This window comes from Myotis nattereri (assembly GCF_964212035.1).
Source record: "Myotis nattereri genome assembly, chromosome: 1".
In the NCBI taxonomy this organism is placed as follows: Eukaryota; Metazoa; Chordata; class Mammalia; order Chiroptera; family Vespertilionidae; genus Myotis; species Myotis nattereri.
This window is the reverse complement of record NC_138075.1, coordinates 22137412-22150681: the sequence shown is the minus strand read 5'-3', so window position 1 is coordinate 22150681 and position 13270 is coordinate 22137412. Positions and strand designations below refer to the sequence as shown.

Here is a 13270-nt window from a genome sequence, read left to right as displayed (position 1 = left end):
GGACTCGGCCTCTGGGCGCTGCTCCTTCGGCACTGGCTGACCCTTGCTCTGACCCTGGCCCTGTCCTGTGGCTCACTCCGTGACTGTCACATCCTGGGCAGGTGTTGGTCTTGGGGACTCATATCCCACCCAATTTCAGGCCTCCTCATTCATGTGTTCAAGTATTTACTGAGCGCCTATTGGGTGCCTGGAAGGGTCCAGACCATGAAGAACAGTGGGAAGGAAAGCGAACATGGCCCTGCCCACATCTCATATACAGAGGTGAGAGCATAATGTTAAGAAACAGCCCTGAGGCCAGTGTGGCTGGCACAGAGCAATCAGGGGGGAGGTTGGAGGGGGGCGGGCAGAGGATAGCATCACAGAGGTGGTGGGGCCAGACCCCAGGGGCCTCCCCAGCTGAGATAAGGAGTCCTGATTTCTGGGACCGTGATGGGAAGTCCCAGGCTGTTTTGAGCAGAAGGAGTGTTGTGACTCAGTTCTCTTTGCTTTGTAAACCACTGCAGCACCTTCCGGCCGTGTGACCCCTGCCAAGATAGTTAGCCCCTCTGAGCCTCAGTTTCCTAATCTGCAAAATGGGCAAAATGTTGACGTACCTACTTCAACAGGTTGTTGCAAGGAATGAGTGACTGAATGCACATCGTCCTGTGCCCAGCATAGAGGAAGGCCTTTCTCCTCACACTGCCATCAGCATCACAGAGGTCAGAAGCGGGTTCCCAGGTGGCTGCAGGGCCAGGCTCCCACCTTGTCCACCAAGTTATGATTCTTGGTCATCTGCCTGGTTGCCCGTTAGCATAAAGACCGGAAAATTGAGTCAGGAAGAGAAATGGATGTTGGGAGCCTCAAGCTTCCTGTGTCATCTCTTCTGTGCATAAGGCCACGCAGTCAGGGCCACTGCCATGGCCAGGAGGTGGGAACACACGTGGGGAAGCAGCAATAAGACCCACCAACAGCACACATGAAAGAGACTCCGGGGTGTGATCACACAAGGAGCAGAGTGGAAGTTGACAGTGTGAGCCAAGGGTCTTAAACACTGATTCCATCTCGGGTTGCATCAACAGAAGCATAGTGTCTAAGATGAGGGAGGTGTGGGCACCGTCCTGCTCTGGGCTGGTCAGAACTCTCCTGAGGAGCTGTGCTCGGTTCCTAAGCTCTTCTTTAGGAGGAACAGACAGAGCAGATGGATTCTTCCTAAAGGAGGGAACATGTTGATCCCGGTGCGGAGAGGGTTCACTAGGGAGCAGGAAGACACCCTCACCAATCTAGGGGGCTCAGAATTTTTCTGTAGGTCCTGAGGGGGAGAGTGGTATAAATTATACTGGAAGCTCCAGAGGGAAGAAATATTTGGGGTCTTGACAAGAGCGTTCTTTTGTAAGACCATCTGAGTGGTCTAAAGACGGAAAAGCTGCCTCCTGAATTAGTGATCTCCCTATCGCTGGGGACTTCTCCAAAGGCAGGTGGCCAGTGGCCACGGGGACACACCAGAAGCCCTTTGGTCTAAGTGCCTCTGGCTGGAAGAGGGCGCTGCCTGCCTCCCCTTGTCTCAGCTGTGTCCCCCCCACACAGCACTTTCCCCATGTGCCTCCCTCCCTCTCTTTCTGCAGGCCCCCCTCAGAGAGGCCTTCTCTGGACACTCCTTCAGCTGTCATCTGTCCCCTCCTTAGCACTCCTCACTAACTGAATCTACACTCTTTGGTGGTTTGGGTACCACTAGCTATTATTGCACACAACCCCCATATTTCAGTGGCTTAACCCAGCCGAAGTTTACATCTTGACCACTCAACATTCTGGTGAGGGTGTTCAGGGATCCGGGCTCCCTCCAATTTGTGGCTTTGCCATCCCCCAGGGCCTTGGAGCTGGAGCCTTTGCCCAGATCCTGTGTGGCCTGCAGAACGGAGAAAGAGAAGGAGATGGGGAATAGGGTGCAGGAGTGAGTGCCATTGGAGATTTTTATGGGCCAGAAAGGGGGCGTGGCTTATAGCACTTTGCCCACATTCCATTGGCCAGGGCTAACAGAAAGGGAAACTGGGAAATGTAGTATTTCTAATATCTAGGAAGAAAATGAAATTGCTTTTGGTGAACTCATAACAGTCCCATCTATACTTTTCATATTTCATTGAATCTATGATGTCATCTATTGCTAAAGACACTATTATTTTTGGAACCACAAATTAAATCAAACTATGGCATGCTTTTGATCCAAGATACATTCTAATTATCAAAATGTTAAAATGTGAAAAAATAGTATAGCTTAGTCTAGAGTCAATGAAATATGGAATTGTCACTCCTTGAGGGGAGGAACCTGTCCATAGGGCTGAAATAGTATCTGCCACACTACAGATATTCAAGAACTGGCAATGAAAGGAGGAGGGAGGAAGGGAGGGCATACATGAATGAGATGGTGTGTGAGTGGCTCTTTGTTACGTGTCAGGACCCCCTTGTGTGAGCCATGGAGTCAGGGAATGAGGCTCTTCTCACTCACCTGAGCAGAGGTGCTGCGGGGCTTGTGAGCACCTGCCAACAGTGCGTAAGGCCTGCTCCCAGGGCTCTGCCCCTGGCCAGCCCATCTCTGCTGCCAGCTTCCACGTTCTTCTCCCTCGCTGCACATTGGTGTGAAGTATGACCTTGGTCACGCTTGAGCTATCCAACTTACTGCTCTATCCCTAGAGAGGCAGACCTGACACCTCAGATATCCTGGGAGAGATTCAATGGCCCTGCTTGGGTCTGGTGCACACCCCTGGTCAATCAGCTGGGCCAGTGGGGTGGAGGGGTGGAGATCTGTAAGAATAAGGATGTGGCAATTCCTGTAGGAGCTGTGTGTGTGTGTGTGTGTGTTAGAGAGAGAGAGAGAGAGAGAGAGAGAGAGAGAGAGAGAGAAGGATGGAGGGAGGGAGGGAGAGAGAGAGAGAGAGAGAGAGAGAGTGCTGGAGTAGGATTTCATTTCCTAGGAGAGGGGCTAGCTAATTCTAATAGTTGGTTCTAATATAGTGCCTGAATGAGGAGCCTCTTTGTCCGAAAAGGGACTTTCTCGATGGAAGTCCCAGCATGCAAAGAGGCATGCAAATGTATGGTTAAATGGGCAGTTAGGTAGATGCACGGATGGATGAATGATGGAAGGAGAGGGAATAAGACAGTCTTGCTTGCTATATGATTGAGGTTTTAGAGACTGAATGGAAGCCATCTCCTCATTACCAAAAAAGGCGTGCTAGGAACTGCTAACTGCTAACATTTATTTATTGAGCGCTTCCTGTATGCCAAGCACTGTTCCAAGCTCTTTTCTGTATGAACTCACAAATCACTCTATGAGATGAATATGGTAACTACCACCCCCATTTTACAGATGAGGAAACTGAGGCACAGAAAGGTTCAATAACTTGTTAGGGTCAGAAATGGAATTCAAACTCAGTCAGTCCAGCTGCAACCACTAAGCTCCAAGGCCCAGCACCACAGCTACTGTGAGGATTACATGCCATGTGGAAACTGCCGAATCAGATCAATGACAGTAGGTGGGCTTCTCATGCCATATCAGTACTTGGTACAGGGTGAGCATGAGAACAGAGTCAGGAAGAATTAAGATAAATTCACAGATGTCAGCTCTCCAATAGCTACCGAAAGAAAGAATGCTGGGCGTGTGTTTGGGGCATATTCTGAGCGTGTGATGCTGTCCTTCCTCCGAACATTCCCTCTGGTGGTCAGAGCCCAGAGTCGGTCGAGTGGGCTAAAGTGAGAGCCACCAAGTACTTTTGGGTCCTGCATAAAGGTACTGAGAGGACCAAGGTCTCCCCAGGGGGTAGGGGGTGGGGAGGTGCTTCTGATTTGCACGGAGCCAGGGTCTGAGCCCGCTGTGGCCGTCCATCGTGGGCCTGCCCGCTGTCCCGAGGCAGGCACTCCACGTCCAGTCATCTCATCTCCTTTTGCAGAGCCTCTCTCTTCTCATTGTGATGGATGCAGCCTGGAAAATCATGGATAAAAAGCCCCGATTGAAAGGCACTAATTACCCATCATTATTTTCCATGCCGTAATTTGTGTGGAACGAGATTTCAATCAGTTGTCCGGGATCAGCCTGGTTTTGACTAATCCTTCTAACGACAAGATGCTTAATTACAGATTTTTGCCTGAGCTCCAGCGCATGGGGGGGGGCAGGTTGTCACGGAAGCCAGTTTGCTATTGGGTCGTTTCGCAGCCCTAGGTCCCAGAGGGGCTCCCAAGAGGAAAAGAGAAAGAGAGTGTTGGGGAAAGTCTGCCTGAGGAGACCAGGTAATACAGAACCACCACGAGATGTGGCGATGGAGGCTGGCAGGTGGGCCGCCCGAGTCAGCTCATTCTCCAGGGCAGCTCACCGGTGTCTCTGACCCCCAACCAGCCTGGCTCTCTAGATAGCGGCTTTGGGCGAGTCACAACTTCTCGGGGCTTTAGCCCCTCAACTGAAAGTCACCAGGGCGGGCAGGAGATTCTCTGAGAACTTAGGTTCAGGACTCCAGCTGAGCTGGTGTGTCTGTCCAGAGAAATGGGTCTACTATTGCAAGATACACATGTGTAAGATTTCAAACACACGGTAGTGACAAAACCCCCCTTATTACAATTGGGGATTCAGACTCCTCAGGGCGAAAGTCCGTTGGAAACATCAGTGAGGAGAGAGAATCATCCATCGGCTGCCTCCTGCACACTCTATACTGGAGATCACCAAGCCCACAACCTGGGCATGTGCCCTGACTGGGAATCGAACCTTGACCTTTTGGTTCATGGTTCGACGCTCAACCACTGAGCCACACTGGCCAGGCTCATTTATCCTCTTAATTTGCCTAACCAACCACTTTCCCTCCCGGCAAATGGCAAGTCCTTATGGAAATAGCTCTTCTAGATCTGGGGACTTGGTTGAGGGAAGAGCTTTGCTGGGTTTGGCCACAGGTGCTGGGTTTTCTGGAAGGGGTTCCCTGGGGGAACCACAACAGCAGCCAATGCCCTGTGAGTGCTTACTGAGTGCCAGCTCGCTCCATATGTGTTGCCTGCATTAGTTCATGCTCACCCAGACCAACCCCATGAAGGAGGTGTTGTGTTTGAGCCCGTTTTACAGATGGGGACCCTGAGGCCCAGAGAGGCTGACCTGATAACTCAAAGGGAACAGCTACCATGTCATATAGAACTGGCTGGTTTGATGCCACAGAGCAGGCTCATAACCGGTAAGCAACTCAGCTGCTTGTTGCTGTTCTTAGAGGGGGAGCCCCAGCGAAACAGAGGGCTCTGAGGGCCCCTCTGCACGGCGCCCAGGTTTCTGCGTGTGGTGGGTGGACACCACTCCTTAGAGGAGACAGGCCAGGCACGGGCCGGTCATCCCTCTTTTCTCCAGAAGCTTCTCTCCTGCTGTCTGCCCACCAGCAGGCACCTCGAGGGGCTAGATGCCTGGATGACAGCTTAAAGTTCATGACTGTCTCGTGGTGACAGCCTGGGATGGCTCTTCCTCTAGAGAACCTGGGAGACTATCTCAGCAGTTTGGGTTTCACTCAGGTCTTCTAAGAGTCTGAGGTCTCTGCATTAGGAAAACCTTCAACCCATGTTGCTGTCCAGCAGAGGCAGAGAGCCCCCCAGTCAGCTCAGGCACCGCTGGAGCTCAGGCCGCTCTGGGTCCAGGGCCCGCACTGGCATGAGGAGGGCCAGGGCCAGGGCCATGGCAGGGCTGGGTGGGGCGGGAGGAGGCCCTGTCCTATCAGAGGCGGTGGAATTGAGGCCAGGGCTCTGTCCTATTCCCAGATGGATCGCAGGGAAAGTGATGCCTGGAGGGGCTTTGACCAGGGACCGCTGCTCTTTCAGAGGCTGCTGAGATGCGGCATCTGTCCCCTGCGCATGGAGTCAATAGCCATCGACCCAGCTGGGAAGTGGGTCTCAGCCAACCGCCGACGACAGACCCAACGTGACTCCCCTCCCCAGGGCAAGTGTCAGCCACCTCCCCCGTGTCCTGAGGCTACACTTCCTGCAGCCACACCCTTCTGGGCCTACCACCAGGCCCCACCCCTGAAGTCTTCCCTGACCCAGCCCCCTTCCTTCCCTTTCTCTTGCTCTTTTTCCTACCGAACCTCAGCCTCCACCCGCTGGAAGCCGCCGTACTCAGACCTCTCTGGTTCTCCCACACCCACCATTTCTGACATCACTCCCCTGTATCCTGAAACCGCACCATCCATATGCCCAGCCCTCAGTTCCTGTACCCTCTTCCTCCCTCTTCTAAGTCAGTGGTTCTCAACTGGGGTGATTTTGCACACACACATTCGCTCTGGAACATTTGGTCTTGTGTGGAGAAGGTTTCGGTGGTCAGATCTGAATGAATGGAGCAAGACTGGTGGGGCGCAACAGGCCCTCCCACCCCAATCAGTGTTGTATCCACCCTGTCCTTCCTGGAGCTCTGCACATTTGTGTCTGTGAGAGTGTCTGAGGTCGAGGAGTGTGCTTATCCTGTTCCCATTTTCTGGCTAGCACTTAGCACACAGTAGGTGCCTGAAATACAGGTTGACTGTCTCTGGAAAGACATTCTAGTGAAGCCAAAATAATGATCACAAATATGAGAACATTGAATGAAATTGTTAGCCTTCCTGGTGTGGCTCAGTGGTGTGTGCTGACCTATGAACCAGGAGGTCATGGTTCGATTTCCGGTCAGGGCACATGCCCGGGGGTTGTAGTCTCGATCCCCAGTGGAGGGCGTGCAGGAGGCAGTCGATCAATTATTCTCTCTCGTCATTGATGTCTCTCTCTCTCTCTGTCTCTCCACCTTTCCTTCCTTTCTGAAATCAATAAAAACAAAAGCAAACAAAAACAAAACAAAACAACATTAAAAAAAGAAAGAGAGGGTCAGGAGGGGAAACCAAGGCTGAGGGGACTGCCGGCCCCGGGTCCCCTTCAGGGCTGGCTGAGCCCGGAGGCCGGGGGATGGGAGGGGGGATACCATGGCTGCATCCACTGGGAGCAGCCAGGGCTCTCCATCTTCCCCCAGGCACATGCTCTTGTACAGCCCCGGGACAGATCTGAAGCAGGTGGCACATAACTCATGCTCACTAAGCAGGAGTTGCCATAATTACTGTTTATGTCAAGTGTATCTCCTGGATCTCTGGGCCTCTAGGGGTGGGCGGGTGGAGGGCTGGGCTGGGAGCTGCCTCACTAGCAGGGTTTGTAAGGTGGGCCTGGGATGTTCCGGTGAATGGCAGAGCCTACAGCGGTGGGCAGGAGGGGGTTACAAAGGAAAGGGCACCTGCCAGCTCTCCCTGTCCGCCCCGTGCAAGGGCCTGGTGGGAAGGGACCCAAAGGCGCACTTGTGTTCGCTCGGGCAGGTTTTCTGCCTGTTATACACCCTGCCAGGCTGACGGTGTTTCCTGAGGACAAATCGGGACCCGCTGCTGGTGGAGGGGAAGCAGGCGGCTGTGGGGAGCCCAGGGCACCAGCCAGAGGTGTCTAAAGGGCCCAGAGGAGAGCCTCAGCGGGGGCACCCTCTGCCCATGTAAGGGAAACCGGGCCTGTAGGAGAGGGTCTCCAAGGACTTGAGGACTCAATGTTTATTTGGAATAAACCAGGGAGCGTCTGTTTTCAAACACTGCATTCCAGTAAATAATAAAGCTCTTAAGAGTAGGAACCTTTTATCTTTGTACCTGCAGTGCCCAATTTCTGTTTAGAACTGTCTCTAGGGCAATGGATTCCCTATCTCCAGACATCTTCAAGTGTAGATGCCTGGGACAGCCCCTCGGCAGGTGTGTTAACTAAGAACTCATTAGTGTGTCGGGACCAGGAAGGCCCCTCCCCGGCACGAGATTGCATTTGGTGATGTGGGCGTGGGCTTCGTGGGGTGAGAAGGCGACCCCTTCCCCAGGTGGTAACCAGCCCCTTCCCAGTAGGCTGCTCAGAAAATAGGGGCTCCCTCTGAGCAACACTGGAGGTAGGACTGTGGCTGCCCCCCCCCCCCCCCCCGTGGGCCCTCCAGCACTGAGACCCTCCCTCCCAACCTGGAGCCATCTTGCCACTCACGGCTGTACTGCTGACCTCTCCAGCCCTTTTCCATCTCCAGGACCTCTCCCTCTTCCCTGCCACCTGCTCCTCAGGCATCAGCCTTGGCCTCCTCTTTACCTCCACATGGCCAGGCCGGGCCAGGGCCAGCTGCACCCTGCCAGCCTCCTGATTCCAGATCCTGCCTGGCCCAGAGGGCCTGAACATGGGCTGCAGCTGAGCCTCCCTAAATGCACGCCATCTCCCTGCTGCGAGCTTTTCCAGCCCATTCAGAGGCCCCTCCTCTCATCCTGGGAGCTGGGCTCTGGGAGGGTCACACCTGCCGGCCCCTCACCCCCCAGCAGGGTGCTCATCCCCCAGCAGGGTCTCAGAGGAGGGGCTTTCCTTACGGGAAGCTGGACGCTTCCTAATGTTCCTGTCACGTTGATAATGCTCCCCTGACTCCCCCGGTGAGGCGGGGGCACTTAAGGGTTGAAATTTAAAGTTAAAAACAGCTGAGGATGCACGGAGTTGGGGTTGGAAGGTTCTCTTCTGCCGCCTGATGGAAGCGCAGTCTCCGGGGGGGGGGGGGGGGGAAGGGCTGGGTGGCAGCCTGCCTGCTGGGGTGCCAGGCAGGGCAATGGGAGAGGGGCCTGGAGCCATCCTCCCATGTGCCCCGGGCCAGTGGCAAAGCCCAGAGGGCAGCCAGTCTAGCTGGGACCTTTGCCACAAGCCCTGCCTCTTGGCCTGGCTGGGGGTCTGGTTCCAATCCCGGTGATGGTGGTGGGCAGGGGAAGCTCCGAGCTTGGACTTACTTGAAGCACCAGTGGGATTGGGCGAGATGGGTTACCAAGGGGTGTCTGGTCCGGGGCCTGGCATGCCCAGACTTTCAAGTGTAGCCACTATGTTTTATTCTTGTGCAGAAAGTTTGGCCAAATATTTTATTTTATTTTATTATTTTTTTAAAAAATATATTTTATTGATTTTTCACAGAGAGGAAGGGAGAGAGATAGTTAGAAACATCGATGAGAGAGAAATATCGATCAGCTGCCTCCTGCACATCTCCTACTGGGGATGTGCCTGCAACCCAGGTACATGCCCTTGACCGGAATCGAACCTGGGACCTTCCAGTCCCCAGGCCGACGCTCTATCCACTGAGCCAAACCGGCTTCGGCTGGCCAAATATTTTAGCCAAGTTGTTACCTTTTTTGGTCACCCTCAAGCCAGCAATTTGCCAAGGACTGGGTGCCTAACCTGCAGCTGATTGATTAAACAGTTTTTTAGAAGGTTCTAGGGATTGGGAAAGTCATGATGGAAACTTGCTCCAGGCTGTGTGGTTGCAGGTCCAACGGCCTTCTCCAATTTTATCTCCCTGACGCCTTAGCAGAGAGCCCCTCCCGCCGCCCCACCCTCGGTGCCTGCCCGGAGGCCGGAGCTCATTCCTGGGGCCGTGTCTCACCTCGGCCTCGCAGGTCTGACTCCCCGCCTCTGTCCGCAGGCTGCTGAACAGAATGTCCGCGGACGACCGGCACCTGAGCTCCAGCTGCGGCTCCTTCATCAAGACCGAGCCGTCCAGCCCGTCCTCGGGCATCGATGCCCTGAGCCACCACAGCCCCAGCGGCTCCTCGGACGCCAGCGGCGGCTTTGGCCTGGCCCTGGGCCCCCAAGCCAACGGTCTGGACTCGCCGCCCATGTTTGTCGGCTCCGGGCTGGGAGGCACCCCGTGTCGCAAGAGCTACGAGGACTGTGGCAGCGTCATCATGGAGGACCCGGCCATCAAGTGCGAGTTCATGCTGAACGCCATCCCCAAGCGCCTGTGCCTCGTGTGTGGGGACATTGCCTCCGGCTACCACTATGGCGTGGCCTCCTGCGAGGCCTGCAAGGCCTTCTTCAAGAGGACCATCCAAGGTGCGTGGGGCACCGGACGGGGGGAGAGGGGTGCCCGGCCTGCGGCCCAACGGGAAACCTGGTGATCCCCCCCGCCCCCAGGTCAGGTCTGGGTGCTGGGAGCAGAGGTTTGGGGGCGTTCTTTTCTGTCTTTCGGGTTTCCTCATGCTACGCGTCTGGATAAGGACTCTCACTCCGGGACTGTTGTTGAAATGGCATGCACCCCGAGATGGTGCCCCAGAACCCCCCAAACCCCACACAGTGTCTCACCACGGGTGTGCTTTCACTGGGATGGGGAACAGTGTCCAATGTGTGCCCCTCAAAAAGCTGATTTTGGGGGGAAATAGCATTATTTACAGTTGCAGGCCTCTAGAAATATAAGGGTTTCTTTTTTTTTAATTACACAAGTGAAATGACTGTTTCCATGTGAAAGGCTCAGGCTGACCGAGCAAGGAGCTGTACCCCGTCTGGGTCCCAGCGTGGCCTGGTCGGCAAACTGCGGCTCGCGGGCCACATGCGGCTCTTTGGCCCCTTGAGTGTGGCTCTTCCTAAGCCTTAGGAGTACCCTAATTAAGTTAGTAACAATGTACCTACTTATATAGTTTAAGTTTAAAAAATTTGGCCCTCAAAAGAAATTTCAATCGTTGTACTGTTGATATTTGGCTCTGTTGACTAATGAGTTAGGCTAGGCTTTTTCGGTGCATCTGCATATCCGCTGAGTCAGGCCCTGTGGCTGTGTGGGAGGCTGCCTCTTTCCAGGGGTCCTGGAGCAAATCCTTCTGGTGAAGGTGTGCGAGAGCCCTGGTGGGTGGGTGCCCTCTGCAAAATGATCCCTAGTTGCACTGGGGGCGATGATAGGCTGTTATCAGGTTCAAGGCCCAGGAGAGAGACGGCGGGGCATGCGGGAGCTGAGACTTACGGCACCAGGCCGTGGGTAGCGGAGTTGCTCCATCCATCCTGCCTGGTAGCTTCTGAGCACTGTTCTAGTGCTGGCGGCAGGATGGACACAGAGCCCCGTGCCTGCAGGTCACGGATGGGCTGATCACAGGCCCCTGGGACAGGCACTGAACGCAGACTGGGGAAACCCGGGGCCCTGTCCTGTCCCTGGCCCAGATCCCTCGTCCAGGGCGAGGGAGCCCTTCCCCCCACTTCCCCTTTGGAAGAGGCAGGCCGGCCTTCCCCCGGATGAGTCTCCGTTTATTCATTCAACAAGTATTTATTTGTTGAGATCTCTTCAGATGACAATCTATTTATTAAACCAATCAAGGGCATTAAGACTGGTCATGTTTCCATCTCTGCATGTGAGTTGAGACTGGGTGGTGCAGTGGCTAGCCACCTGGGCTCCTGGGTCAGACCCCTCCATTCACTACCTTACGGCTGAATGCTTTGGGCCTCAGTTTCTCTCTCACCTTCAGCGAGAGGAGATTGTCCCGACCTCACAGAGAGCTGATAAAAGAGGATTAAGTGAGTTAATGAATATCAAGCACTTAGACCAGCGGTTCTCAACCTGTGGGTCGAGACCCCTTTGGCGGTCGAATGACCCTTTCACTGGGGTCGCCTGAGACCATCCTGCATATCAGATATTTACATTACGATTCATAACAGTAACAACATTACAGTTATGAAGTAGCAACGAAAATAATTTTATGGTTGGGTCACAACATGAAGAACTGTATTTAAAGGGCCAGAAGGTTGAGAACCACGGACTTAGATTGTGCACGGGCACCTAGTAAGCACAAAATAAATGTTTACGATGATTATTTTCACTTGTACAGTATCACTTAAGACATATAGTACTGACAGCAGAGATATTAATTTGTTTTACCTCGCAGAGCAAGCTTTGATAGTTACATATATTTAAACTATAATTACTTTGACTTAACAGGATTTAACTTATCTTAGCTATTTTAGTCTTAGATAGCATGTATTTTTTTTTTAATGAAAGGAACTCTTTAAAAAAATGAATATGGTAAAAATTCAAACAGTGCAAAAGAGTAAAACACTAAAAAGGTAAATTTTGTGAAAATTCCCGACTCTGGTTCCCTGAACTTTCCCCAGAAGGAGCCGTGATACAATTTCTTTCAGCAAATATTGACTGGGAGCACTTTCCCATCAGGCCTTGTGCCAGCCTCCAGCACGGTGAATGAATGCATCTGCTCCCTGCCAGCTCTGTACCCCCAAGTCTGGGGAGGGGCCCTGGCATCTCCAGATTTGAAAAGCCTTGGGTGGTGATTCTAAGTCTCCGGCCTCAGCCAGGGTTGAAAACCTCCAGTCTGATTGCTAATCGATACCAACTGATATTTGACAAACATGAGGTGTTGAAACCATTTTAAGTTACTGAACTAGCATTTTCTTTTCTTCCCAAATCGGGAAGTGATCTTGATACGACTGACTCTTTGAGGTCAGTTTTTGAAAAGTTGCTTTTTAGGAGACAAATGCATTTTCTTCTCTATGATGTTCCCAACTGAGCTGGCGTTCTGGGCCCGATGTCCTGAGGGCAGAGGCTGGTGCGGACTCAGGAACCCTGTCGCACTCAGCAGGGGACGGTGCTGGGAACGTCCTTAGCAAATCGGGAGTCCACAGGAGGGATTCGCAAACAGTCTTAATTATTTGTTCCCAGGAACAGGATAGCGATCTCTTCCGAGAAGTCAAAGACAAACAGCAGCCTTTGAGTGCAATCAGAACCGAACTGCTCTCCTCTCTTTCTCACCAGGAGAGTTTCATGTTTATAATCAGAAACAGGTTTCCATCTAGAACAGGGAAAAGTGAACGCAAGGGCTGATGGGCCGCTCTGGCTCTTTTCTCAACTCTTTGCCTCTGTTCTAACCAAGATTCTGATTTTGTTGTTTTTAAACATAATGGTTGTGGGAAAACTAAGAAAAGTATAAAAGAGGGGGAAGAGGGCCTGTAAGGAGCGGGCGTTAATTGAGTCCTCCCTCCGAGAATGGGACTGCAGGGGAAGCAGAGAGCAGTGATGCCTGCCCTCCAGCTTAGAGCATCTACGGCTGCAGACATAGCCCTAGGCAGTTCCCTAAGCAACCACCCAATCAAGAAGGATATTTTAAAAAGCTCAACATCTTGTCAAAGAATGATCTATTTACAAATACTCCGAACGCTGGGAAGGCTCTGAAAATCTTGCTGGCTCACACCCGCCAGCTCCCTTGTAGGTAACTTTAGTCTGCTCAATACAGTGGTTAACTAATATGGAAAGAAATTTTGCACAAGTAAGGCTATCATGATAGATTTAGGGAGATAGGCCTCAGTCATGCCTTCTCTACACACTGACTGTGTGCCTGGTTGAGCTAGCACTGCGGGGGGCGGGGGGGGGGCGGGCGGGAGGGGAGGGGGGGTGCGGGTGGGGGTGGAAGTAGGGGGGGGTGGGAAAGGTGGGCAAAATACGGCCTGCAGGCTGGTCACCTGCTTTTGT

At 53.1% G+C, this 13270-nt stretch overlaps 1 protein-coding gene across 3 annotated transcripts in view; it reads left to right on the top strand.

The window, feature by feature from the left end:
* ESRRB (estrogen related receptor beta) overlaps positions 1-13270 on the top strand; it is a gene marked incomplete at both ends in the record, with an annotated part of 164257 nt that overhangs the window by 100720 nt on the left and 50267 nt on the right. For 2 of the 3 annotated variants that reach the window (XM_081111070.1, XM_081111071.1), the window contains one exon: positions 9455-9864. In XM_081111070.1, coding sequence (XP_080967196.1) covers positions 9455-9864 — 410 coding nt within the window. Of the gene's footprint in view, positions 1-9454; positions 9865-13270 lie in introns of those variants that run through there. The other variant, XM_081111069.1, reaches the window with a different exon arrangement.